This window comes from Chionomys nivalis, chromosome 7 (genome assembly GCF_950005125.1).
Source record: "Chionomys nivalis chromosome 7, mChiNiv1.1, whole genome shotgun sequence".
NCBI classification, from domain to species: Eukaryota; Metazoa; Chordata; class Mammalia; order Rodentia; family Cricetidae; genus Chionomys; species Chionomys nivalis.
This window is the reverse complement of record NC_080092.1, coordinates 95,912,235-95,939,944: the sequence shown is the minus strand read 5'-3', so window position 1 is coordinate 95,939,944 and position 27,710 is coordinate 95,912,235. Positions and strand designations below refer to the sequence as shown.

At 52.0% G+C, this 27,710-nt stretch overlaps 3 protein-coding genes across 5 annotated transcripts; 2 read left to right on the top strand and 1 right to left on the bottom strand.

Moving 5' to 3' along the window:
* Positions 1-243: 243 nt before the first annotated feature.
* On the top strand, positions 244-16,992 carry Slc25a19 (solute carrier family 25 member 19). The gene is made up of 7 exons (XM_057775049.1): positions 244-310; positions 4,625-4,794; positions 4,957-5,112; positions 8,057-8,227; positions 13,455-13,638; positions 15,343-15,473; positions 16,405-16,992. Exons 2-7 carry the CDS (start codon positions 4,663-4,665, stop codon positions 16,585-16,587), a joined length of 957 nt encoding a protein of 318 aa, XP_057631032.1. The 5' UTR covers positions 244-310; positions 4,625-4,662; the 3' UTR covers positions 16,588-16,992.
* Positions 16,993-19,148: 2,156 nt separating this feature from the next.
* On the top strand, positions 19,149-24,446 carry Mif4gd (MIF4G domain containing). 3 transcript variants are annotated; one of them, XM_057775052.1, is made up of 6 exons: positions 19,149-19,321; positions 20,111-20,242; positions 22,480-22,589; positions 22,741-22,896; positions 23,013-23,105; positions 23,761-24,446. In XM_057775052.1, the coding sequence occupies exons 2-6, from the start codon at positions 20,161-20,163 to the stop codon at positions 23,986-23,988; spliced, it is 669 nt and encodes a 222-aa protein (XP_057631035.1). In that variant the 5' UTR covers positions 19,149-19,321; positions 20,111-20,160; the 3' UTR covers positions 23,989-24,446. The 3 variants fall into 3 exon arrangements, with proteins under 3 accessions (XP_057631035.1, XP_057631034.1, XP_057631033.1); XM_057775051.1 differs by having other exon boundaries at positions 19,149-19,330; XM_057775050.1 differs by lacking the exon at positions 19,149-19,321 and adding an exon at positions 19,534-19,757.
* Positions 24,447-24,767: 321 nt separating this feature from the next.
* Positions 24,768-27,708, bottom strand: Mrps7 (mitochondrial ribosomal protein S7). The gene is made up of 5 exons (XM_057774423.1): positions 27,472-27,708; positions 26,763-26,954; positions 26,599-26,662; positions 25,958-26,125; positions 24,768-25,263 (listed from the first exon to the last, which is right to left on the bottom strand). The coding sequence occupies exons 1-5, from the start codon at positions 27,552-27,554 to the stop codon at positions 25,042-25,044; spliced, it is 729 nt and encodes a 242-aa protein (XP_057630406.1). The 5' UTR covers positions 27,555-27,708; the 3' UTR covers positions 24,768-25,041.
* Positions 27,709-27,710: the final 2 nt, after the last annotated feature.

Genomic DNA, 27,710 nt, shown 5'->3' with positions numbered 1-27,710 from the left:
CTTCACCATTCGCTTCCTTCCGACGGCAGGAAGACGCACGCGCACGCTCAACAGAACTACATCTCCCAGGAGGCTCGTCTCCCTTTCTCAGGGGGCGGGGATTGTTAGCGGAAGACTACATTACCCAGAGATACCTCGGCGGCGACAGTAGATGGGTCCCTCCAATGTACATCGATTGGACCATCGGCGGTCATAAACTGCGCTGTGATTGGCCCAGCAGCCCGTCAGTTACTGGCAAGTGCAGTTAAGTTTTGCTGTTGGGCGGAGGGAGAACTGAGCTTGTGGGACTCGGCGGAACCTGCCTGGTCAGGTGAGTGACCTCTGGCTTTGCTCTCCTACTGGTACTCTCGGGAACTGGTACCCCAGGTCCCTGAGTCGGAACACAGAATGGCAGGTGTCCACGCGGGGCGGGGACGGATGCTCACGTGGCACACCTAAGCCCAGAAGCATCTTCAGGGACACGGAAGGCGAATCCCCCACTCTGCACCGCAGGCACTTGCACGTGGGGTTGTCCACTACTCAGGATTCACGGAGAAGCCCCCTTACTCCCCGGGTACACCTGCACAGTGTCCCCACACCGGGCCATCTGCAGAGCTCCTCGGCTGAACACGTGGGCTCTCGGTTACTCACCGAAGGACACCTGTCCACCCTGCTGTGCGGTCTGGCATAGAAAGATACGGGGTGAAGAAATTCGCTTGCACCCCTTGCTCTGCCGCTCAGGTCGGCAGCCACCCTGTCTCGGTCCTGCATTATTTATATTACACAATCATTTTTTTTTTTTTTTTTTGGTTTTTTTGAGACAGGGTTTCTCTGTGGTTTTGGAGCCTGTCCTGGAACTAGCTCTTGTAGACCAGGCTGGTCTCGAACTCACAGAGATCCGCCTGCTTCTGCCTCCCAAGTGCTGGGATTAAAGGCGTGCGCCACCACCGCCCGGCCCACAATCATTTTTTTAAATCTGTTTAGGTATCAAGGTTATTGGTGCAAGAAGATTTTGAATAAGCAGGAAATTACCTTTCCCCTTTGTTTATTTATTTATTTATTTTATTTATTTATTTATTTATTTTGGTTTTTCGAGACAGGGTTTCTCTGTGGTTTTGGAGCCTGTCCTGGAACTAGCTCTTGTAGGCCAGGCTGGTCTCGAACTCACAGACATCCGCCTGCCTCTGCCTCCCAAGTGCTGGGATTAAAGGCGTGCCCCACCACCGCCCGGCCCCTTTGTTTATTTTTGTTGTTGGTTTGAGACAGGGTGTCAGGTAACCCAGGCAATACTTTCTTAGGAAGGATGACCTTGAACTCCCGGGTCTCCTGCCTCCAATCTCCCAAGTATTACGGGCTCCCCCTTGCTCACTTGTGCTTCTTGTGGGGACATTTTACCAACTGTACTACTTTCAACCCTGTTTTTAAAAATGTTTGTGTTTTTGTGGTTTTCTAGAAAACAAACATTTCAAAAGCTTTTTAGGTGTGTGTAACTTACTCGTTTTCAAATTGTGTCACTTAATCTGATCAGCAATCCAAGCCAGGCAGGTTAAACATCATCTCCCACTTTCCACAAGTAAAAACTGAGTAGGTTTTGTTTTTTTTTTAAAACTTATTTTCTGTGGATGAGCACTTGCCTGCCTGTATTCACCACATGCAGGCCTGGTGCCGGAGGAGGACGGAGGAGTACAGAAGAGAGTTTCAGATCCCCAGAGCCTGGGATTGCAGACAGCTGTGAGCCTTCATGTGGGTACTGGGAATCAAACCTCAGTAAGAGCGGCAGCCAGTGGTCTTACCCACTGAGCCCTGACTCCAGTCAGTATTTTCAAAGCTGCCCCTGAACTATGGAGAGACAGAATTTGAACACAGGTTTTTATTTTACATTTGTTGTGTGTGTGTATGTATACGTATGTACAGTTGCACACATATCAGAGAGCGTGTAAAGGTCAGAGACAACTTTCTGAGGTCGTTCCTCTCCTTCCACCATGGGGGCCCCAGGGATGGAAGGCTGAGCTTCAGGCTGGGCAGCAGGTGCCATTACCCACTAAGCCATCTCTATGACTCCAGGCTTTTATTTTTGGTTGTAATGGGATTGTAAACTCAGGGCTATGTGCATACAAGGCAGGTACTCTACCCCTGAGTTATACACACACCCTCACCCTCACGGTGCTGGGGAATGGAGCCCAAGGTCTTGTACACATTTGGCTAACACTGTCTTTTTTATCTTGGTTTCTTGGGAAATGAGGTCTTAGGTAGCTCAGGCTGGTTTCTGATCCTCCTGCCTCTGCCTCCCATGTGCTGGGATTGTAGGTGTGGGCCATTACTTCTTCAAGTGTTTGTTTTATTTTTCTCCTTTTTTTTTTTTTTTTTTTTTTTTGGTTTTTCGAGACAGGGTTTCTCTGTGGCTTTGGAGCCTGTCCTGGAACTAGCTCTGTAGACCAGGCTGGTCTCGAACTCACAGAGATCCGCCTGCCTCTGCCTCCCGAGTGCTGGGATTAAAGGCGTGCGCCACCATCGCCCGGCTATTTTATTTTTCTCTGTGTAGTACTGGCTGTCTTGTAGACCAGGTTAGCTTCAAACTCACAGAGATCTGCCTCCTTCTAACTCCCAAGTGTTGGGATTAAAGGCCTGCCTGATCTGTATTCAGCAGTGTAGACTGCTTATTTTTTTGAAATCTGTATGCATAGCCTCTCCCACCTTCTGCGTAGTTTGAATCGTGCAGCTATGGATTTCCAGATAGACTGGAAGACAGATTTACTGTCTTGCAGCCTCTTCAGATGTCGAGCCAGGACACCAAGCCAGGACACCTGCCTCTCGGCTTTCTCTTCTTTCCCTCCTACACTGCAGGAAACTTGAAACTGTTGAGGACTGAACAGTCCCCCGTCACCCCTGAGAGGGTTCAGTGGCTTAGTCCTATGCCCTTGTTTAACCCAATTCTCCCGATTCTGGGAGAAGTACCAGTGTGGGGGAGAGAGGGAAAGTCAAAGTCAGAATGGAGGAGTGGAGGTTGTCATCAGGTAGCCTCCTGGTTACTGTGGGGCAATTCTGATGGCCTTTCTAAAATTATTTTATATTTAGGTGTTTTGTTTATTTTGTTTTGGGAGAGTCTTAGTTGAAGTTCTTTTTGGTGTGAAGAAATGTCATGACCATAGCAACTCTTTTTTTTGTTGTTGTTGTTACTTTGTTGTGCTTTGTTGTTTTTTGGTTTTGAGACAGGGTTTCTCTTTGTGGCCCTAGCTGTCCTGAACTCACTATGACTGGCCTCGAACTCAGAGATTTTCTTCCCTCTGTCTCCCGAGTGCTAGCATTAAAGGCATTCGCCACCACTGTCCGGCCTCACAACTCATAAAAATTTTATAAAGAAGAAAGCATTTAATCGGGGCTGCTTATAGGTTTAGAGGTTCTGTCCGTGGCAGGAAGCATTGCAACATGCAGGCATATACGCTGCTGGAGAAGGAGCCAAGAATTGTAGGTCTGGATTAGCATGCAGCACCGAGAGAGAGAGAGAGAGAGAGAGAGAGAGAGAGAGAGAGAGAGAGAGAGAGAGAGAGAGGGCCTGGCTTGCGGTGACATACTTCCTCCGGCAAGAACCCATCTACTCCAAGGGAGCCACACCTCCCAGTAGAGCCTTTGGGGGCCATTTTCATTTGGACCACAGGAGGGTTTGGTTTTGCATTCTTGCTCTTTGCTCTTGCTAGCCTGGAATTTGCCATGTTGGTCAGGCTGACCTTGAATTTGCAGTGATCCTCCAGCCTCAAGTGCTGGGTGCTTACAATGGAGGAAAGGGCAAAGAGGGCACTGGATAGTAATTTTGGATAGTGGTGATTTGTTGGAGACTAGGATTATATTTTAATTAAAAGTTTTTAGACTTATTTAAGTCATGTGTTTGAATGCTCTGCTCACACGTGTGTGTTTATATGCACCACCTGCATGCCTGGTGCCTGTGGAAGCCAGAGAGGGTGTAGGATGCCCCTGAACTGGAGATACGGATAGTGGTAAGCTGCATCGTGGGTGCTGGGCACTGAACCCAGGTCCTCTGCAAGAGTAACAAGTGTTCTTAATCCTGCCCTAATTTTGTTTGTAATTATGAGTGTGTGCATCGGGTGGCTATGTGTTCTTGAGCGCAGGAACCCTCAGGGGATCGAAGAGGGCATTGGATCTCTTGGAGCTGGACTTACAGACCTATATGAACCATCTGGTTTGGGCACTGGGATCTGAATTTCAGTGGCCATGATTAAGCAGCAAATGGTTTTAACTGCTGAGCCGCCATCCTTGGCTTCAGTTTTTTTCTTCTGTCTCTGGATGTGGAAGGTAGAGAGTTGAGATCAAGGCCATGTGTCCACCAGCTTGTTTGCTTGTTTTGTTTTTGTTTTTTTCTGTTTTCAAGACAGGGTTTCTCTGTGTAGCCCCGGCTGTCCTGGAACCCAGAGATCCGCCTGCCTCTGCCTCCTGAGTGCTGCGACTACAGCGTGCAGCCACCACTCCCAGCTGTGTGGGCTCGCATTCTAATTGGGAGGACAGGAAGCAGTGTAGTTGGAATAAGGCTACAAAGGCCCTTGCCTCAGGCTGGTGGGGGGGCCTGCTGCAAGGTGGTATCTGTGCGGGGGCAGGAAGGAGCCTGTCTTGACTCTGTGGCTCTTACACTTAGCTTGATACTCATGGACGTTGGATGGACCAGAGGCAGGGATGGTCGGCTATGATGCCAAAGCAGATACCAGGAGTAACTCCAAGCTGGAGGTGGCGGTGGCAGGATCGGTGTCTGGATTCGTCACTCGTGCCCTGATCAGCCCTTTGGATGTCATCAAGATCCGCTTCCAGGTGCCCTTTCCCCTCTTTCCATGTGACGGGCTAGGGAACTACAGGTCTAGTCCCTCTCCCAATGGCAGGTCCTAAACAAGGTGAAGAAGGCTTCCATTCCCTTCAGTTCCCCCATCGCCTCCCCTCCCCCACCATCCTGACTTTTTACACTTGAATCCCTAGCTTCAGATTGAACGCCTGTGTCCAAGTGACCCCAACGCCAAATACCACGGGATCTTCCAGGCGGTCAAGCAGATTCTGCAGGAGGAGGGCCTTGCGGCGTTCTGGAAAGGACATGTTCCTGCCCAGATTCTGTCTGTAGCCTACGGAGCAGTCCAAGTAGGTACTAGGGAACTCGGTCACGTCCCTGGGGTCACATTGCTCCATGGAGCAGGAAAAGGGGGAGGAAAGGCAAGAGAGGGCAGTTCCCACTCTGCCCAGTTGCCGGCACTGACCGTGTGAGGACATCATCAGTTAGCCACGCCTGTTCTCTTCCCCTCTCTGGGCCCTGTCCCAGGTGATTCTGAGGAGTATTCTTCATATACCCTCCATTTTTCTTTGGAAATTTCAAATTACGTTTTGTTTATTTCTTCAGAGAAGAAATATATCTTTCCAGGGCTGGAAAGATAGCTCAGCCGTTAAGAGCACTGACTGTTCTTCCGCACTGACTGTTCTTCCAGGTGGACCCCGGTCCAGTTCCCGGCACCCACATGGCATCTCACAGCTGTCTGTAACTCCAGTTCCAGGGGACTGGACGTCCTCATGCAGGCAAAACAACGATGCACATAGATAAATAATAATAATAATAATAATAATAATAATAATAATAATAATAATAATAATAAAAGTATAATGATTATTTTTAAAAATAAAAATTAAGAAAAAGAAATAAACAGAGGGGGAGATGAGCTTGCCACACAGTTCCAGCCAAGGTGTCAAGGTCAGGGACAAGGTGTCAAGGTCAGGGACAACCTGCAGGCCTGGGTTTGCTGGGGATTCCTTTCTTGTTTGTTTGTTTGTTTTTAGAGGCAGCTTCTCTCTGCTGTCCTGTAGCCCTGTCCTGGAACTCTCTGATAGAACAGGCTCGCCTAGAACTCAGTCGGGACCAATCTGCTTCCGCCTCTCAAGTTCTGGCATTAATGTCATGTGGCACTATGCCTAACCAGGGCCCAGGGTTCAAACTCAGGTCCTCAGGCTTGGCTGCAAGCACCTTTACCCCCTGAGCCATCCATTTTTGGAGTAACACCTTCACCCAGGGGCTTCAGTTGTGTCTCTCTGGCGCATGAGAGGAGCGTAGAGGCCATCAGGGTTGCAGCAGAGCTGCCGGGACTTCATGACTGTCAGTGATGGGTGAAAACTTAACACACGGGCTTCTCACTTCCCAGCATTCCCCGCTTTAGCTAAGCACCGGGAACGTCATATGTCGTGGTGTACGTTCTAAGGTCTGGCAGGAGTGACGCTATCTCATTCCTGTAGAATTCGCACCGTGGGCCTGGCCCCTCACAGTCATCTGTGTGGTAGATCCTGTTGTCTCTCTGATTCTACAGAGGAGAAAGCTATAGCTGAGAATGCCTGTGTGGTTAGTCGGCTGAGGACGTTGGTGGGGAAGCGGCAGAGGGGCAGCCAGTGTAGTGGGAGAGCACGGAGCACCACCTAGCAAGCTTGTGCACGAGAAACTGATCCCCGCAAAGCACAAAGAAATAAAAGCATGAATAAATTACAAGAGGAAGTGGTAAGGCAGGATCCTCCCCTCAGAGCCAGTGTCGGCGTGGTCCCCGCCTGCCCTTCCGACCCTCTCACCCTGTGTTCAAGCCCAGCACTTACCAGGCTGGCATGTCTGTGTTGCCCCCGGGTTCTTACTGACACACAGCTGGACAGTGTAGCAACACTGTGGAGTCGGGCAGTCTGGCTGGCAGGGGGGACTGGGCGGGCCAAGAGTGTGAGGGACGAGCTGTCAACAAACTAGAGTGACTCCGTGGCTGGAGTCCCCTGCCGCAGATTCCATAATGGCTGGCTTTTCCTAGGTTGCAGGAAAGTAGGTGAATGGGTGGAGCTTCCTGCATCCCCTGAGCCCGGCATGACACATACCTGTAACCCCAGCACACGGGGGTCCAGGCCATCCTGGTCTCTATGGCAGGTTCCAGGCTAGCCAGGCCTCCACAGTGAGGCGCCAGCTCAGACAGTAACTGGAACAAAACAAAACAGTTCTCTATGTTTTCTCTCCGCTTCTCTCTCCATCTCTGTGTGCGTTTGTATGTGCGGGTGTCCATCTGTGTTTGTGTATGCATGCGTATACATGTAGGCCAGAGATGTCTTCTCAGTCACTCTCCACCGTATTTTATGAGAGGAGGGTCTCTCCGTAAACCTGGAGCTCACTGTTTGGAACTTCTGTCTCCATCCCTGAAAACCCCTAGCTCGGGGATCACAGGCATGCACTGTTGCACCCTGCTTTTTATGTGGGTGCTGGAGCTCAGATTCAGGTCCTGTGCTTGTGCAGAAACACTTAACCAACGACGCTGTCTCCCTAGGACCTTTTCTTAATTTTACTTTTAATTTTTTTTTAAGATTTGTTATGTATACAGTGTTCTGCATGTCTGCCTGTAGGCCAGAAGAGGGCACCAGATCTCATTACAGATGGTTGTGAGCCACCACGTGGTTGCTGGGAATTGAACTCAGGACCTCTAGAAAAACAGCCAGTGCTCTTAACCACTGAATCATCCCTCCAGCCCCGCCCCCCCCCCCTTTTTTTTTTTTTTTGGTTTTTCGAGACAGGGTTTCTCTATGGTTTTGGAGCCTATCCTGGAACTAGCTCTTGTAGACCAGGCTGGTCTCGAACTCACAGAGATCCGCCTGCCTCTGCCTCCCAAGTGCTGGGATTAAAGGCGTGCGCCACCACCGCCCGGCCTGCCCCCCCCCCTTTTTTTAGATGATGTAGGAGATAGAACCCAGGGCCTTGTGCTAGGCAAGTGATCCCCAAGTGACCTGCTTAGCCTGCTCCATCTCCTTTCTTCTTTTTGGAGCTTTTTAAGTTATGTGTATGTGCACATCCGTGCTGGTGCTTCCGGAGGCATCAGATCCCCCAGAGCTGAAGTTACAGGAGTGAGAGTTGCCAGAAGTAGGACCTGGGATTGGAATTCTGCAAGAGCCGTACACATCTGCTCTTAAGTACTGAACCAGCTTCCCAGCCCCCTTTCTTAACTCTTTGGATACCGAGTGCCATGTGTCTTGTCCTAGGGACCGTCTCCTCAGCTTGTCTTCAGTGACTTTCCACTTGCTTTTGTAGTTTCTATCATTTGAGGAGCTGACTGAACTGCTCTACAGAATCAACCTGTATGAAACGCATGAGTTCTCCGCACACTTCATATGCGGCGGCCTGTCTGCCGGCGCAGCCACCCTCGCCGTGCACCCCGTGGATGTCCTGCGCACCCGCCTCGCAGCTCAGGGGGAGCCCAAGGTGAGCAGTCGGGGCCAGACGGGTGGGGCCTGGAGTAGGTGACAGCACAGGGGTTGGGGCTCCGGCCTCTTTAGGAGCAAAGCTGGGGCCCCTCTCCTTACCAGCACAACAGCCAGTTTGTGAGGCTTGTCAGCAGTCTGTCCTCCACAAGGCATTTTGCATCCATGTCTCCCAGTAGCTCAGAGATTTCCTGAGGAGACTGAGCCCACAGGGGCAAAACAGAACAAATAGGTATCCAGCAGTAGGCTGAATGGAGGCAGGCATCTGGGGACTTGGGACTCGGAACTTTTGGCCATAACATCCTGAGGGTTTCCTCAAGGGATGTGCTAAAGGAGCTGGCCTAGGTGAGTCAGTGTCAAGGAAGGACTCACTGAGAGCAGTGGACAAAGCCTATGTCTTAGTGACGTTTCTTCCCGCAGTGATGAAAGCCATTGAAGGGAGAACGGGCTTACCTTGGCTCACAGTTCAAGGGTGCTGTCCGTCATGGTGGAGAACCCTGTGGGCAGGGGCTTGAGGCGGCTGGTCACATGTAGTCAGAAGCAGAGAGTGATGGCTTGTGCCCAGGTGACTTTCTCCTTTCTAACGGTCCAGACCCCAGCCCATGGATGGTGCCAGCTGCGTTTAGTGTGGGTCTTCCCACTTCATCTCACCTGGTGAATGTGTCGTGCACACACCCAGGTGTGTGTCCTAGGTGATCCAGATCCCATCAAATTGGTGGCCAATATTAGCCTCGCATCCTGAATCAGACCTCCTGAACGAGTCTGCTTCCTGGATGTACTTAAGGGTAACACATTCTGGGCAGGAAAGACAACTCAGATGTTAAGAGATCTTGCAGGGCCCGGCGGTGGTGGCGCACGCCTTTAATCCCAGCACTTGGGAGGCAGAGGCAGGCGGATCTCTGTGAGTTCGAGACCAGCCTGGTCTACAAGAGCTAGTTTCAGGACAGGCTCCAAAACCACAGAGAAACCCTGTCTCGAAAAACCAAAAAAAAAAAAAAGAGAGAGATCTTGCAGGCTTGCATGCTGTCCACATACATATATGCAGACAGACCCTCATACACACATAAAAACTTTTTTTTAAGCAAAAGAACAAAAATCCTGTTTTAAAAAAAAATAGATAGGCTTGAGGCCCAAGCCTGTAATCCTAGTTTAGGGGAGATGGAAACAGGAGGTATCGTGGGATTTCAAGGAGAGCTTAGACTACAACGTGAGATCTTGTCTCAAAAAAAAAAAAAACAACCTCCAGAAACAAAAAAACCCACAACCTCCCAAACATATACACACTAGCAACCCCAAAACACTGCCACGAAAAGCACAAAGATAACAGCGGCCACGCACAAACAACGGCCACATACGAGCAGTGACCACACATAAGCAGCGGCCACATACGAGCAGTGACCACATACGAGCAGTGCCCACACATTAGAAGCGGCCGCACCCGTGCTAGAGTCTTAGTACGTGGAGTCAGGCTGGCTGATTTCAGGGGTTGGAGGCCACCTCAGCAATGTAGTGAGACTGTGTCTCAAAAACGAACAGAACAGGAGCTGGCAGGATGGCCCGGTGGGGAAAGACACTTGCTGCCGCCCTAACGGCTGAGTTTGATTTCTGGAACTCACATGTTAAGAGAACCAACTCCCAAATTTTGTCCTCTGACCACCACATGCACAAAGCGTGCACAGGCCCACACCCAAGAATAAACGTAGTGGCTGGAGGGGTTGCTCGATGCTTAAGAGCACTGGCTGCTTTTCCAGATGGCCCGGGTTCGATTCCCAGCACCCACAAGGGAGCTCACAACCATCTCTAACTCTAGCGCTGGGGATGTAAAGCTGCTTTCTGCCCTCTGCTGGCACTACATGTGAGCCGTGTACAAACATGCCTGCAGGCAAAACGCTTGTCCTAAACAGGGGTTCTACTGCTGCAATGAAACGCTGATCAAAAAGCAAGTTGGGGAGAAAAGGGTTAATTTGATTTATACTTCCTTATTATAGTTCATCATTGAAGGAAATCAGAACAGGCGCTCAAAGAGGGTAGGAACCTGGAGGCAGGAGCTGATGCAGAGGCCATGGTGGGGTGCATTTTTGGTTTTTCGAGACAGGGTTTCCCTAGCTGTCCTAGAACTAGCTCTTTTTTTTTTTTTTTTAATAATTATTTATTTATTATGTATACAATATTCTGTCTGTGTGTATATCTACAGGCCAGAAGAGGGCACCAGACCTCATTACAGATGGTTGTGAGCCACCATGTGGTTGCCGGGAATTGAACTCAGGACCTTTGGAAGAGCAGGCAATGCTCTTAACCACTGAGCCATCTCTCCAGCCCTAGAACTAGCTCTTGTAGACCAAGCTGGCCTCGAACTCACAGACATCCACCTGTCTCTGCCTCCCTCCCGAGTCCTGGGATTAAAAGTGTGCACCACCACCGCTCGGCTTTATTTATTTTTTCAAGATAGGGTTTCTCTGTAGCTTTTGGAGCCTGTCCTGGAACTCACTTTGTAGACCAGGCTGGCCTCAAACTCACGGAGATCCACCTGCCTCTGCCTCCCAAGTCCTGGGATTAAAGGCGTGCGCCACCACCACCCTGCTTAAGCCTGCTTTCTTATCGAATCCGGAACCACCAGCCCAGGGACGACAGCACTCACAATGGGCTGGCCCTCCGCCATCGATCACTGATTAAGAAAATGCCTTAGAGCAGGATCTCGTGAAAACATTTTCTCAGTTGAGGTTCCATCCTGGCAGATAGCTCTAGTTTGTGTGTCAAGTAGGCACAAGACCAGCCAGCACAGTATCCATACACACAAAATTAAAAATGTAAAAATTCGGGGGCTGGAGAGATGGCTCAGAGGTTAAGAGCATTGCCTGCTCTTCCTAAAGGTCCTGAGTTCAATTCCCAGCAACCACATGGTGGCTCACAACCATCTGTAATGAGATCTGGTGCCCTCTTCTGGCCTGCAGGCATACACACAAGACAGAATATTGTATACATAATAAATAAATAAATATTTTAAAAAATGTAAAAATTATTCTAGAAATTTCAATATGTCAGTATGTGTGTGTCTCTATCGATCCTTACGGCCACTCTGGTGTGTAGGAATGTTTAGGTTTTGCCCGGCCTCTGTTCTCGGGGTGGAGACCCTGCTTAGAAGCATTCTGATGATATTTGGTCACAAAGAGCAACGTCCCGTAGGAATAGTACAGAAGAGCCAGATGTGTGTGATCATTTCTTGAAAATTTGGAGGTTGGGGTGACTGTTCTGGTGGATAAACAGGATGAGGGTTGAGTCAGTCTCACAGTGTGGTGGCTCCTTGGCCAGAGGGAAGGTGGCTGGTGACAACCCAGCTTTTCCTGTACCACTCCCGCTGCTTGCCAGCCTCTGCTGAGAGAAGGGAGAGGTGGCAGCGGTAGTAAGGAGGGAGGCCAGCCTTTCCTCTGCCAGCTAATGCAGCGGGCATCATTATGGGCTCGCCTGCTCTGGGCCCCCGCGGGTGCAGGTTCTGGGCCCGCCTGCTCTGGGCCCCCGCGGGTGCAGGTTCTGGGCCCGCCTGCTCTGGGCCCCCGCGGGTGCAGGTTCTGGGCTTGCCTGCTCTGGGCCCCCGCGGGTGCAGGTTCTGGGCTCGCCTGCTCTGGGCCCCCGCGGGTGCTGGTTCTGGGCTCACCTGCTCTGGGCCCCCGCGGGTGCAGGTTCTGGGCTCACCTGCTCTGGGCCCCCGCGGGTGCAGGTTCTGGGCCCGCCTGCTCTGGGCCCCCGCGGGTGCAGGTTCTGGGCTCACCTGCTCTGGGCCCCCGCGGGTGCAGGTTCTGGGCTCACCTGCTCTGGGCCCCAGCGGGTGCTGGTTCTGGGCTCGCCTGCTCTGGGCCCCTGCAGAGCCGAGAAGCACAGAATCACTCACACAGGAGGCCCTAAGCTCTGTTGCCTCACCTCCCAAAAGAGCAGTGACTGCAGAATTCTCTAGCAGGCTCATTTCCTTGACATGCACTGGAACCTGCTTACAGTAACCCGATGTTAGCCTCCGTGGCATCTTCTGTTCTTCAGCCTTCTCCCCACCTTCCTGCTCGGAGGAACTTGATGCTTGCCTGTGCGGCATTTATTGTTGTCCTTCAGTCTGCTCCCTACCTTCCTGGGAAGGAACTTTGAAATGAACCATCCACTCTTTGTGGTGTTGTTTGCGATTTCCTTGGGAGACCTGGGCAGGGTTTTTGTTCTTGCAAGTGGCTTTCCCTTGAGGGTAGCCCAGTGGGCTGCAGAGTTCAGGCGGCTCCCTTGTGGTCCACAGGATGCTGCTGGGATGTGTATGGGTGTTTTGCCTGCATGTGTGTCTCTGTACTATATGTGTGCGGTGTCCACATGCCCGGAAGAGGGCGTGGGATCCTCTGAAGCTGCTGCCATGTGGATGCTGGGAACTGAACCTGGGTCCTCTGCAAGAGCAGCAAGTACTCTATTTGTTGGTACGGGTCCCCAGTCCCAGGACACATCCTTTATATACTCATGAAGGAATACCAGCCATGGAAGTTTCTAGGAAGGAAGTTGACAGGAAGCCACAGCCTTTTATTAGCTTGTTTGTTTTGGAGACAGGGTCTCCCTGTGTTGCTCAGGCTGGCCTCAAGCTCTTTTCTTTTCTTTCTTTCTTTCTTTCTTTTTTTTTTTTTTTTTTTTTTTTTGAGACAAGGTCTTGTTATATAGCTTGATATGTAGAGCAGGCCGGCCTTGAAAAGAGAGAGATAGATTTTAAGATTTGTTTTTATGTGTACAGTTATTTGGCCCACCTTTATTCCTGTACACTGTGTACATGCAGGACTAACGGAGGTCAAAAGAGGGTGTTAGATACCCTGGAACTGGAGTTACAGACAGTTGTTAGCTACTGTGTGAGTGCTGGGAACCAAACCTGGGTCCTCTGGAAGAGCGGCCAGTGCTCTTCATCACTGAGTCATCTCTCCCGCCCCTGTCCTCAAACTCTTTACCGTCCTGCCTCCATCTACTAAGCGCCTAGACTCTGATGTGCACCACCGCACCCTGCTGCCCTTTGGAAGTTTTCTTTTCTTTTCAGATGGGGTCGTATTCAGCCCAGGCTGGCCTTGAACTCCTGATCCTCCTGCCTCCACACCCATCCCCCACTTACTTTATCCTTAGTTTTCCTAGACTGAAGAGGAAAAGTTAACACTCCTGGCAGCTGGGTTTTAGATAAGAAACCACCTCACCTAGCTCACCCAGTGTGCATGTTCCTTCCTATGCAGATCTACAACACCCTCCGAGAGGCCGTGTCGACCATGTACAGGACTGAGGGCCCCTGGGTCTTCTACAAAGGCTTGGCTCCCACCGTGATCGCCATCTTCCCCTATGCGGGCCTGCAGTTCTCCTGCTACCGATCCTTGAAGCATGCCTACGACTGGGTCATTCCGCCAGATGGAAAGCAAACAGGTGAGGACCCCCCCACCCTGGCCTAGCCTGGGCCACAGCTTCTGTGAGCCTTGAAGACAGTCCTGTCCGGAGCACCTGACTCTGTGGTCTAGCTAGCAGAACAAGCAAGTCTTGTACTTTGGAGGGCACTTCCTTCCGGCTCTTACACACTCACCTGTGCACTTCTGGGAGCAATTGCACTTTTATTTATTTACTTATTTATTTAGCTTTTGTGGTTTCCGTTGTTTGTGGGGAAGGGGGACTCATGGGCTCTGTCTCCAGGTGACTGCTCAGAGGGCCCTGCCATCCAGCTGGCTCACGTCCCTGCTGTCGGTCTTGCTTCAGTGGCTGTGCCTGCCGCTAGCAATGGTCAGGTTCCCTCTCGAGGAGAATGCTTGTGGGGCTCGGGTTTGTGGTGGAGTACTAAGTCTGATGACTTTTTTTCTTTTTGGTTTTGGTTTTTTCAGACAGGGTTTCCCTGTGTAATAAATAGCTCTGGTCATCCTAGAACTTGCTCTGTAGACCTGGCTGGCCTCGAACTCAGAGATTTGCCTGGTTCTGCCTTCTGAGTGCTGGGATTAAAGACATGCAACACCACCGCCCAGCTCTGATATTTTTAATTCATATATTTTTTTTTTTTTTTGGTTTTTCGAGACAGGGTTTCTCTGTGGTTTTGGAGCCTGTCCTGGAACTAGCTCTTGTAGACCAGGCTGGTCTCGAACTCACAGAGATCCGCCTGCCTCTGCCTCCCGAGTGCTGGGATTAAAGGCGTGCGCCACCACCGCCCGGCTAATTCATATATTTTTAAAGATTTTTAATTACTTTATGTATGTCTGTGTATTATGTGTGTGCCTGGTGCCCTTGAAGACAGGAAGAGGTTATTGGATCCCTAGGAACTGGAGTTACCAGCAGCTGTGAGCCATCATGAGGTGCTGGGGATAGAATCCAGATCCTCTAGAAAAGCAGCCAGTGGTCTTAACTGCAGCGCCATCTCTCCAGCTCTGGTTTATTGTATGTGTCTGCATGTGTTATGCCATCCGTGTGTGCTGTGTGCGTGTGTAAGGGTACACAAGGGGGCCAAAAGATTCCCTGGAGTTGTAGTTCCAAGCAATTGTGAGTTGCTGATGTGGGTGCTGGGAACAGAACTTTTTTCTGGAAGAGCAGCAAGCGCTTTACAACCTGAACACTCTCCCGTCCCCTGCCCTGTCACGTCTTCTACCTTCAATTGTGTCTCTCCTGCCCTGTCACGTCTTCTACCTTCAATTGTGTCTCTCCCGTCCCCTGCCCTGTCATGTCTTCTACCTTCAATTGTGTCTCTCCCGTCCCCTGTCCCCGTCCTGTCTTCTACCTTCAATTGTGTCTCTCCTGTCCCCTGTCCCCGTCATGTCTTCTACCTTCAATTGTGTCTCTCCCGTCCCCTACCCCGTCCTGTCTTCTACCTTCAATTGTGTCTCTCCTGTCCCCTGTCCCCGTCATGTCTTCTACCTTCAATTGTGTCTCTCCCGTTCCCTGCCCTGTCATGTCTTCTACCTTCAATTGTGTCTCTCCCGTCCCCTACCCCGTCCTGTCTTCTACCTTCAATTGTGTCTCTCCTGTCCCCTGTCCCCCGTCCCTGTCACGTCTTCTACCTTCAATTGTGTCTCCTGTTCCCTGTCCCCCATCATGTCATCTACCTTCAATTGCATTCCTCTCAGCCCTCTCTTCAAAATGGTGTCTTTGATTCAGGGAACCTTAAAAACCTGCTTTGTGGCTGTGGATCTGGAGTCATCAGCAAGACCCTTACGTACCCCCTGGACCTCTTCAAGAAGCGACTGCAGGTGGGAGGCTTCGAGCATGCGCGATCTGCCTTTGGCCAGGTAAGTCATCCTGTGCAGAGTGCTCAAGTCCTTGCCCTATTGGACAGTGATGCTCAGTGAATTCCTGATAAGGAGACTTGATATTGATAAACACAGTCTCTTTTCAGAGGTCATGAGTCTGGTAGCTATAGGTCTTGGAGATGGCATCAAAGGTGGCTTTGGCAAAGATGCCCTAGGTGGCAGTGCAGCCCCTGACTGATGTGCAGCAGACCTCAATACTGGCCATCAGCAGTAGCTTCTTGGGCACAGGAGCAGAGACTATGCCAGTGCCTCTGGGGGCAGGGATGAGATGCACCAGCACAGAACCACAGTGGCCTGTCACTTTGCAGGAACAGTGTGGGGCTTGTCAATCTTGTTCCCCCGGTAGCCTCTCCGCACAGGGACAGTGGAAAGCTTGGCCAAGATGATGGCCCCTCGGAAGGCAGTGGCTACCTGTATGGAGCACTTAACACCAAGACCAACATGACCATTATAGTCCCCAATAGCGACAGAAGGCTTGAACGTGGTCCGCTGGCCAGCCTGAGTCTGCTTCTGCACTGGCATGACCCTTAGACCCTCGTCCTTTAGGGATACGCCCAGGAAAAAGTCAATAATCTTGGGTTCTTTAATAGGCAGGAGAGCAGGGCACTGGTTGGGGAAGACCTAGCGATGGCCAGATTCAGACCTACTGCCCAAGAGGGACCACGTGTAATGGGGTGAAGGCTCCAGGAAGGCCACGACTATTGCTGTATCCGCCAGAACCACGGGCAGGTACCCCCTCACCAGGAGGGAGCCTGCTCCAGCTCAGTTAAGCCTGACCTAGCCCACATCCCCAAAAATGAAGAATTTCACTCTTTCTAATCTAGGGAGCAGTTACCAGAAGCTGTGTTGTGCCGGGTGAACCCCGTTTTAATCACTGCTTCCTCCTCAACCTACACCCTCCTCTCCCCAGGTGCGGAGCTACAGGGGCCTCCTGCATCTCACCAAGCAGGTGCTACAAGATGAAGGCACCCAGGGCCTCTTCAAGGGCCTGTCCCCCAGCCTGCTGAAGGCTGCCCTGTCCACGGGCTTCATGTTCTTCTGGTATGAGCTCTTCTGTAACCTCTTCCACTGCATACGGAGAGAAGACAGATAGCTGCGAGAGCCGAGCGGGAGGCGCCTCCCCCAAGACTTGTTCTGAGCTCATTCTCTACGATGGCTGCTGCCTGCTTGGCCTCCCAGGCTGGCTGCCCTGCGCAGGAAAAGTCACCCACAGCGGATGGCAGAAGGGCGGGACCTTTTCCGGAAAGAGCAGAGAAGGGAGCCCCGTGGGCTGTAGAAGCAAGGCCCCGAGAAGGAGCCTGGCATTGATCCTATGTCCAGCCCTAAGGGAATTGGGCATCCTCTGCTTTGTAGTCCTGTTTTGGGGGAAAATCTCCCAGTCCTGGTAAGAGCGAGGCTTGAGTACAGAGGGATAGGACTGGGCTCTTTGTAGACGTCTAAGCCCCACAGCTTGGTCTGTTTCTCCTACCAACTTATTTAATAGACATTAAAGCAAAACGGCACATTCCGCATGTCACTCGAGGATGATGGGAGGGGCCCTCTGCTGTCCCTGCAGTTGCAGCCCTGAGGCAGCCATGCTCTTCAACGTAAGGGGTGAACCCTACCACGTGGGGAGCTTCTGAACGTCCCAGTTCCAGGCCTTTGTGGCTGTGAGGCTCCAGGACTGGACAGGAAGGACGCCGAACAAAACTAGCTTCTAGGCAGAAGGCAGGAAGTAAGGGGACATGCTGGCCCTCGGCAGAAGGCAGGAAATAAAGGGGGCGTGCTGGCCCTGACCTCAGTCTTGTCAGTGGCTCCTCTGCACTGGGTCAGCCCTGCTGGGGTGCAGAGTCCTCGGGCCAGGTAGCGTCATTAGTGTGGGGTGCTGCCCTTCAGCTCAGCATGGGTGTCGCACATATGAGTCCTCTAATTCCCAAAGGGCCCAGCCATGTAGCAGTCCAGAGAGATGTATCTATATGAAGAGGAAAAACTTTTGTTAGGGGCTCAAGAGAAGAAATATAGGGTAACCATCTTTTCCGAGCTCCTGCCTGTCAGTGAGTCTGGCAGAGGGAAGGAAGGAGAGATCCGTGACTGGGATTCCACCCCCTGAATAACTCAGACTGTAACGGCCCTGTTCATGGAAGCTGGGACTTCTGCCCAGCATCAGCCTCGGTCCCCTCCTCTACAGTCCCGTTGTACCCCTCCCTTAGCGACCTTCTCTTACCTTGGCTGTGGATTCTCCAGGTCCAGGCTGCTCTGGGGAGGGTTTCTGAGGTGTGTGGGCTCTTGACTTCCTGGGCTTGGGGCGGCAGAAGTGTAGTGTGGTCCTCTTCCTGGAGAAATGTGAACGGATGTCTACTCCAGAGGATGACAGACCAATGTAAAGATGCTACCTGTCAACAGGTTTCCATTGCTACCATGAAGCATCAGGACCAGGAAGCTGGTTGGGGCTGAGAGGGTATATTTGGTTTATACTTCCATATCATTGTTCATCATTAAAGGAAGTCTGGACAGGAACTCAAGCAGGGCAGGAGCTGATGCCGAGGCCACGGATGAGTGCTGTGTACTAGCTCGCTCTCCATGGTTTGCTCAGCCTGCTTTCTTTTAGAACCCAGGACCTCCAGCCCAGGGGTAGCACCACCCACAATGGGCTGGGCCCTCTCCCATCAGTCACTAAGAAAATGCTCTCCAGGCTTGCCCACAAGCCCCACCCTATGGAGGCATTTTCTTGAGGTTCCTGCTTCCCGCATGGCGTTAGTTTGGTCTAAAACTATTTGGCGCACGGGGGCTGGAGAGATGGCTCAGCAGTTAAGGGCACCCCCAGGTTCAATTCCTAGTACGCACATGGAGGCTCACAATTGTGTGATCCAGCAGCTCAAAGTGATTTGACACCCTCATATACATAAATGCCGGCAAAACACCAATGCACATTAGATAAATATAAAAAACGCACAAAACCACCACACTACCAAAGTCCAATTTGCTGAACCAAACAGCGAGGTTGATAGCTCTGGAAAGCTGGAAACATGGAGCACACCCAACAGCCTGCAGGCAGCCCAAGAGATTGAAGACTCCACCAGGCAGCTCAGTTGGTCAACTTTCTTCAAGTCAACTTGATAGGTCCTGCCAGGCAGCCCAATTCATCGCTGCTTCTTCCACACAGCTGTGCTGACCCGAGCCTTTTTCAGGCTGCCCCTCCGCAATCCGCATTGCTTCTGTAGGGAGGAGCCCTTGGGTATTTCGCTTCCCTAGAACCTGCAGTATTTTTTTCTTTCTACTTTTTGAGGCAGTTTGTTTCTTCTCTTAGTTGTCCCATCTTAACCTGGAGGCTTTAGAGTCGGCTTCTGGATGTTTTAGTTTGCTTTTTTTATGAAGTAAATTCCATGCTTCTCCGGAGTTCTCTTTTGTACCTATTACCATGAGTGTTGTGACAACTCTTTAAACCGGCGCGAGATTTGGCTCCTGATCTCCTGTGGAGTGTGGAGGCCACAGTGATGCCTTTCTCTCGAATTGTCCCTTTGAGTTGAAAGTTGTTTTGCCCGGGTGGCAAGAGAGGGAGTTGGCAGGGTGTGCCCCAGCCCATACACACTTTAACTAGCCTAACTCCAGATGACGGTGCAGAGCCCTCTGCGATTGACCCGCCCCTTCTCCCGGGCAGGCCACGCCTCCCCGAGGCTCCTCCCACGCCGCACGGCCGGGGAGTCTCCGACCCAGTTCACCTGAGCCCCGCAAGGGACATGGTGACCCTGGCGGGGGGTGCGAGCCGGCAAGACCGAGGGCTTCATGCGGAAGGGGGAGCAATTCCGGCAGAGCGTTCGAGGGCCTCTACAGTCAGAAACAAGGCGGAGGCGCGCCCGGTGAGGAGGGGACAGGGTCCGGTGAGCACTCGGCGCGGCGGTGGCCGTGTCGGAGTCGCAGAAGCGGGGTGCGAATCTGTCTCGGCGCCAAGCGAGGGAGCGGCCCGGGGCGGCGGCGGGGTGCGGAGGCGAGGACGGGCCGTGGCCGGCAGGGGGCGCGGGCAAGCAGCTCAGGCTCAATGCGAGATGAGCTCAGCTTCCGCGCGGTACCACGCCGGGCGCGCGCTGCGCAGCCCCGGAGACGCGGGCGCCCTCCCACGCCGGCTAGCGCGAGCCCAACGGCCGCAGGGGGGGGGGGGTTGGTAGGCTGAAGAGGACTGGCAGACACTGGGGAGAAGGGCTCGAAGCCCTGCTGGTGTCAGGATTCGCGGCTTGGACAACGCCGGCCGAGGAACTGCGCCAGAATTCTCCATGCTGGATAATTTGGGCGAGTGCGATATTTACCTCTCCACAACCCAGTTCAGAATATGCTCCCCTAAACTTACCCTGATACTAATAACCCAGACCCTGCCGCGACCGTAGGTGAATTCCCGCTTCGTTTTTCGTATGTAATCGCAGAAGAAGCCAGGGTTTCCTTAAGTTGAACTGCAGGTGCCTACTTGATGCTCAAAGTCCCCACCAGAAGCCAAGTTTGGTGGGCTCGCAGCCGACCACCGAAGGCGACAGAAAGTCCTGTTACACCTGTCCCAAGCCCTGGCCTGCCCTGACCCAGTGCCCACAGGACTAGAGTCCGGAGCGCTGCGATTCTCACTTGAAGCCTCTTCGGCCTTTGCTTCTCAGGTGCTGTCATTAGTTTCAGGCCAGTGAAAAGCGGCTGGGGCTACACCGTCATGGGAGAGACCAGTAGAGATGAGTATAAAATCCAGTCTTTTGACGCAGAAACCCAGCAGCTGCTGAAGACCGCACTCAAAGGTGAGCCTACCAGCCCTTCTGTTTGGGCAAGAGCTTCAGAGGGGCTGAGTCCCAGAGCCAGGCAATGCCCAGCCTTCCCGTGGCTCCCTGACTCTTAAACGGGACTCACAACCTAACTCTTGAACTGGAAGACAAGCTACACCTTGATCATTGTTTTTGAGAATGAATCACGGAGTCCTACGATCATAAAGCGTTTAAGTGCCCATGAAAGAGAACACAGGCTTCAGTTTAAAGCCTCCGCGTTCAATGCAGTCAGCTCTCAGCTCCCTTAAATGTTCAGAGCTGTCTGATTGGGGACCGAGGTTGGGGAGTCAGCTTGCTGGAAGAGATGTGTCATTACCTGGCCCGTGCCCTTCCGTGGTAACCTCAGGACAGAAGTGTGACTTAACATTCCATTGGGGAAGTCTCGGCACAGAGCTCATGTCTGGGGCCTCTGCGTTTTGAGAATACTTGGAGCCATGCGGTGGTGCACAACTGTAATCCAAGCAGATTACAGAGGCAGGAGGATTAAGCACAAATTTAAGGCCAACCTGCTCTACATAGAGAGTGCCTGGGGGAGGGGAAAGAGCCCAACAGTTTAGAGCACTGGTTGCAAACCAGGCTTGGTGCACACCTTTAATTTCAGCACTGGGGAGGCAGAGGCAGAGGCAGGAGATCTCTATGAGTACCAGTCTGGTGTGATTAGCTATATAGTGAATTCCAAGATAGCCAGGACTACATAGTGTGACCTAGTCACACACGGGGAAAAAAAAAAAAAAAAAAAAAAAAAAAATATATATATATATATATATATATATATATATATATATATCACTTCCAGAGGACCCGGAGTGGCTCACGGTCATTGTTAGCTGAGTTCCCAGGATCCAGTGCCAGCACCAGGTAAACACATAGTATGCATATGTACATGCAGATAAAATATTCATACATATAAATGAATGAACCTAAAGATTTACATGCTGAGCTGTAGGCTAGCCAGTGCTATTAAACAGCAAAATTAGGCTGTCTCGAAAGACCAGAAAAAGAAAAGGTTGTAGACATCTCGGCATTCAGTATATATTCTTCAGTCTACTGCCAAAAACATAAAACGTGTATCCCAAGAAAGTACATCTGTACTTTGGTCTCTTCCAGCCTCATAATCGTATATTTGTTTGTTTGTTTGTTTGTTTGGCAAGGATCTCTCAGTGTAGCCCTGGCTGGCCTACAGCTCACTATATAGACCAAGCTGGCCTCAAACTCAGGTCGGCATGCCTCTGCCTCCCAAGTGCTGAGATTATAGGCTAAGAGCCACATGTGCCAGTATATAATTAAAAAACTTGGTTTTAATTTAGTTTAGTTGTGTGCACTACTTGTCTGGATGTGCACCACGCATGTGCAGTGCCCGTGGACACAAAAGGGTGCCAGAGCCTCTGGAACTGGAGTTACAGGCAGCTATAAACAGCCCAGCGTTGGGGCTGGGAATTGATTCTGGGTCCTCTGCAAATGCAAGAGCTCTTAACCACCGAGACATGCTTTACCTCCCCTATTTCATGCTTGGGCAACCAGGGTCCTGACAGGGTCCCAACAGAGCTGCCCTAGGCATGGTTACAAGCGCCTTCTTGGAGGCTGTTTTTTATTGGTTTGGCTGCTTTGTGTCCGACCTCGGGTTCGTAGTGGGCAGGCAGAGTGCTTGATCCCCAGATGACAGCCTTTACATCTCCGACTTTCAATTTTTCTTTTCTAGGCAGGATCTCACTAAGTAGCTCTGGCTGACCTGGAACTTGCTATTTAGACAGGCTGCCTGTCTCTGCCTCTCAAGTCCTACGATTACAGCTGTGCACCACTCAACCCAGCTTTCTTTTTTTGAGACAAGGTCTCATGTAGCCCAGGCTGTCCTAGAACTCTGTAGGTAGCCAAGGGTAACCCTTACCTCTTGATCCTCCTTGTTTCTGCCTCCTGAGTGCCATCTGGATGGTCTTCCCTTCATCTTTTAAGCATGTGATGGAGGTGTTCTATTACAAACATCTCAGGTCCTTGAGTGTTTTGCTACACAACTTTAATCCAGTACTCAGGAAACTGAGGCAGGCAAATCTCTGTGGTCTCCAAAGAGTGTTCCAGGTCAGCCAAGGCTACGTGATGAGACCCTCTCTCAAAGAAAAAAAAAAAAAAAAAAACCAAAAACCTTGAGTCCTTAGCATTGGAGGTCAATGTGACTACGTATCAGGCAGCTCCAGACTCCGCCCCTGTCTCTACCCCAGATCCAGGTGCTGTGGACTTGGAGAAAGTGGCCAATGTGGTTGTGGACCATTCTCTGCAGGACTGTGTGTTCAGCAAGGAAGCAGGACGGATGTGCTACGCCATCATCCAGGTTGGGGGGGCTGGCAGAGCGTGAGCTGCCTTGAGGATGGCACCCCAGGATCAGGCACAGGCTGGCCAGCAGCAGACACCGGCATTTCTAGACAAAGGCTAGGGCGGGTGGAGTGGCCAGTGCCCGCTTACCACCCTCTCCTGGCTCACAGGCGGAGAGTAAACAAGCAGGCCAGAGTGTCTTCCGGCGCGGGCTCCTTGACCGGCTGCAGCGGGAGTATCAGGCCAGGGAGCAGCTGCGAGCTCGCTCCCGGCAGAACTGGGTGTGCTATGTCCTCTTCATCTGCAGCATCTTTGACTACTTGAGGGTGAGGCGAGGGCAGTCACCCTGTGCAGCAGTGATGGCCTGTGTCCCGAGATCAAGACTGGATTGCTCCCCATGGTCACTAACGCTGCCTCCCTGCCCCTCTGGCTCTCCCCACAGGTGAACAACATGCCCATGTTGGCTCTGGTCAACCCTGTCTATGACTGTCTCTTCCAGCTGGCCCAGCCTGAGAGTCTGAGCAGGGAAGAGGAGGTGAGTGGCCAGTGGACAGAAAGCTGTGGCGGGCATGCTGGCTTGGAGCCCAGCAGTCCCGCTCATGGGGAGGCCACTGCTCCTCAGCCAGTGCCGAGTAGGGGCATTTAAGGCCTGCAGCAATTACAAGACAAATGAGTGTCTGGAATTTACCCAGAACGCACAGCAGCCAAGGCTACAGGCTCCCCAGGAGGGCAGTCAGCCCATGCTAAGAATGGCAAGAGCTGTGGCCAGCTGTGGGCACAGATGGCCCAGAAACCAACTTTTTTTTTTTTTTTCGTTTTTCCAAGACAGGGTTTCCCTGTGTAGCTTTGGAGCCTGTCCTAGAACTTGCTTTGTAGACCAGGCTAGCCTGCCTCTGCCTCTTGAGTGCTGAGATTAGAGTGTGTCACCACCACCCAGTCAGAAACCAGCTCCTGAGTCAGGCATTTGTGGGTAGCAAAGCCAGAGTGGGGTTAAGCAACAGCTTGGAGACAGGCCCAGACCCGCGTTCGGCCTGGTCAGTTCTGCGCAAGTCTTTGTGGTAAGATGTGGGTTATACCCCCTGGTGTCAGAATGAAGCAAGGAGCCACTATAAAGGGCAGAGCACGGTCCGCAGCAGGTGCGCCTTGCCGGTCCTCCCTCTGGCTGACCAGGCCTTGCACTGCCCCTGCAGGTGGACTGCCTGGTGCTACAGCTGCACCGGGTTGGGGAGCAGCTGGAGAAGATGAATGGGCAGCGCATGGATGAGCTCTTTGTCCTAATCCGGGATGGCTTCCTGCTGCCAATAGACCTTAGCTCCCTGGCCCGGCTGCTGCTGCTGGAGATCATCGAGTTCCGGGCTGCTGGCTGGAAGACCACTCCTGCTGCCCATCAGTACTACTACAGCGAGGTTCTGGACTGAGCGAGGCCACACCTTTGTATGACCCCCCTTTCTGCTGGCACCAGAATCCTTGCCTCTCAGACCCCTCTGGACTTTTCTGCCTTGGCTCTTCCCTTCCCTCCCTCTGGAGCTGTGGAGAAAACAGACCTGGTCCCTGGCTGGAGACTGCTCAGCTTCCCTCTTCCTCCAAGTCCTTTCAGCTTCCGCCTGGGCCAGGCAGGAAAAGGCAACTCCTAACAACCACTGCACTGTGTAACCACTGGCGCAGTACTACTACCTTGGTGCCTCAGTTCCCCCATCTGTAAAATGGGCCGCTGGTGGGATGCTCTGGGACATGAAGGGCAGCAGAGTACAAATGACCTGAGGAAGTGTTCTCTACGTTTTGTACAGAGACTGTGGAGAGGCCTGCGTCTTCCCGTCCGTTTCCATCAGCGACAGGGCCTCACCAGGTCAGGGGGAGGGTTTCTAATAAATCTTCTGTAACCAAACTGCTTCCTTTTCCTTACGGCCAAAGGTATACCCCAAGCTGGTTGGACCTGAGTTTCTTGGAAGAAATCTCTAAGGAGACATGTTGTGCTTTAGGGGGTGGGGAGGGGAACCAGTCTGGACTGCTGGGCAGCACAGGCTCCTGAGATCCTGAGTCTAAGTGAGGGCAGCTGTACCTTCCCAACTTCCAGCAGGCATGGGAGAATCAAGAAAGGCTTCATAGGGTCTAAGGTTACATTACAAAGACCCTCTCCATCCTTAAGTTCCTTCCAGAACTTTCCAACAGGGCAGTAGCTCAAGTCGTTTCTTTCTAAATTACTTTATTAGTAGTAGTATATATAGACACTTTCCCTGCATGGATGTCTGAGTACCATGTGCATGCCTGGTACCCAAAGCAGTCAGAAGAAGCTGTCAAATTCTCTGGAACCAGCGATAGAGAAAGTTAGTGAGCCTCCATGTGGGTGCTGGGAATCAAACCATGTCCCTCTGGAAAGAACAGCCAGTGTTCTTAGTCACTGAGCCATTTCTCCAGCCCCTCAAATGGTTTCTTGTGGTAGTGTCCTGGACTTTGTCCATCTCCCTGTTTTGCTACCACCAGCGGTAGTGGGCCAGGGCACGGTTGGCCTCCGCCATCTTATGCATATTGTGCTTCCGCTTGATCACGGGACCCCGGTTATGAAAAGCCTCCAGCAGCTCATCTGACAGCTTCTCTGGCATTAGCGTCCGCCGTGGCTTGTTCTCTCGGCACTCTGTGATCATCCACTTCATGGCCAGGAAGCGGCGACGTCGGTCAGTGAGAGGTACAGGGACCTGACGGGGAGACAAGCTGAAGCTGAGCTGGGCCTGACGGTGTGAGGGCCACCACCACCTAGAAGCTACCGTGAACTGTCAAGAGTAGTCCTGGGATAGGACCCGAGGACAGAAACCTGTCTCCTCAGAAACATTCACTTAGTAAGTTCTTGAGGCACTTTCCTTCCTAAGGAGAAGCTTTGCCAAGTCGACACAAGCACAATTCAGAAAGTCGTGCTACTCGAGGCAAACTGTCTACCTCAGACCAAGGGTGCGTAAAAATAAAACCATTTTCTTGGCCCCATTGCATGCCATGCACTAAGGACAGCGGAAGAAAATCCCCTAGTCTTTGGAGTTGCTACTAAGGGAGAAGATACCCTAATGTGATAATATAATTAAATGCTCTGACAGGGTGGCCAGCTCAGCTCATAATTGACGAACGCTCATGGCTCAAGTTGTGTTCTAGGGACTGGCCTGTGAGCACACTCCTAAACCAAGAGTTCATAGCATAGGCTACACAGAATAATGGACAAAGGGATGGGAGTCACTGAGTTACTTTGTTCTGTCTTTCCACCTCCTGCCTGTGGTTTTTACACTCTGGGCCTCAGAGGAGCAGATCCTGACAGTGCCAGGGGTTATTATACAAGGCCCCACTCTGAACCTTCAATCCCCGATCAGTTTCACAGGCGGGCTGCGCTCTTTACTGCCCACTCACCTGGTAGAAATGGCCCCCTTTGAGGATAGGTGCCAACCCGATCACAGGCTCACAGTTTTTCAGGGCCTGGTGGAAGATCCTGTAGGGGTTCCGTTCGATGGTGGCCTGCTCCTCTGCAGAGGCAGCGTGGTACTTCTCAAACTGCTTCCGCTTCACAGCTTCCAGGGTCTGCAAAGAGAAGGAAGAGGCCGCTCAGCCAGCAGCTGGGAGTGGTGCTGCAGGCCAGCGACCGCACTTGGGAGGTGCAGGCAGGAGGATCAAGAGTTCAAAGTTATCCTCAGATATACAGCAGGGTCCAGGTTAGACTGTGCTCCACGTGACCCTCTTTCAAAAAAACTAAAGAGTTTTAGGTGCCTACTGCTTTACTAGAGTGACCCAAAGAACTGGTGAGAATCCCACCCTACTCCTTAACCAGGATTTCTGTGTAGCTCTGGCCGTCCTGGAACTCACAGAGATCCGCCTGCCTTGCTTTGCCTTGGCCTCTTGCATGCTGGACTCAAAGGCCTCTCCAACAGTGATGGGACACCTGTTGGGTGCCACCACTCCCAGAAATCAATTTCAATGACACGTAGAGAAACCCCTCTCAGACCCAGTTCAAAGGCAGAAGGGAAAGAGAAGCAGAGCGGAAGAACCCGATTCACCTGGGCCATGAGCGATCGAGCCAGCACTTTGTTCCCGCCTTTCATCATCATGTTGGTGAATTTGCTTCAAAGAGAAAAACATGTTTAGCTTCCCAAGGCTGGATTCTGCAGAAACCTGTCCTGGACTAATGGCAGCCCACGGCAGCTGAGTGGCTCTGCCTCACCTGATGACAGGGTCTGCAAACACTGAGCTTGTCTCTGTCGCTGCGGCAGCTTTGATGAGCTGGGTTTTCTTGAGCTCCTGGTCATATTTCTCCTCTTCGGTGAGTTCCGACACAGGCTTGCGGTAATACTCCTTGTCAATCAAGGGATCCCTGTATTCGGGGGCGTAGCGGCTCCACCTCACCTGGGTTATCCTGGGAGCGGGAAGAGGAGGAAGCAGACGAGAGAACTCCACAAATGAACTTGTGACTGCACAGGTAAACAAGCCTGACTTAACAATAAGCCCGCTTGCCGGCACGCTGACAAGGGACAGTAACGCTGGGACCGCAAGCTAAACCTCAACAGCAGCAGTTCTGACTCTTGCCCCAAGAGGTAGGCAGCCCTCTCCGAAATCGGCCATTTAAAAATTCCTCCTTTGCCAACACTACTGAGGACAGCTCTCCCCCAGCCGCCTAGGCAATTCCAGTTCTGAGATCTCAAGCGGGGCCGCACTTTCGACTCTGGGTAGAACCGGTCTAGATCAACCCAACCTGTCGGGCAAGGGGCAAGCCACTAAACCCTCAAACTGGCCCGCTGATAGCTTGATTCGGCCACCCCGGTCCCCGAGCAGGGCTCCAGGACTCAGCGCGGCTCGTCTGTGCCTCCTTTCCTTTCCCCAGGTCCTCCCGTAAAGGCCTGGGCGGCGGTGGCAGCTCCCCATTGCCTTCTCACCCTGGAAGGTTCCAGACAGCAAGCCTCACTCCCAAGGCCAGCCCCGACCACCGTCGCGCGGCCTGCAGAGCGGGGGCAGCCATCTTGGCCCGCTTCAAGGACCTCAGAGGGCTGTCCGCAGCGCGCCTGAGTGAGTGACAGGATACAGATGAGAAGCCGCACAGTTTACTCAAGACTGGGTTTTACGTCGGAGTTTCCCTTCGAAGAACAAGCGAGAAAATACGCTCGTCCTCCCGGAA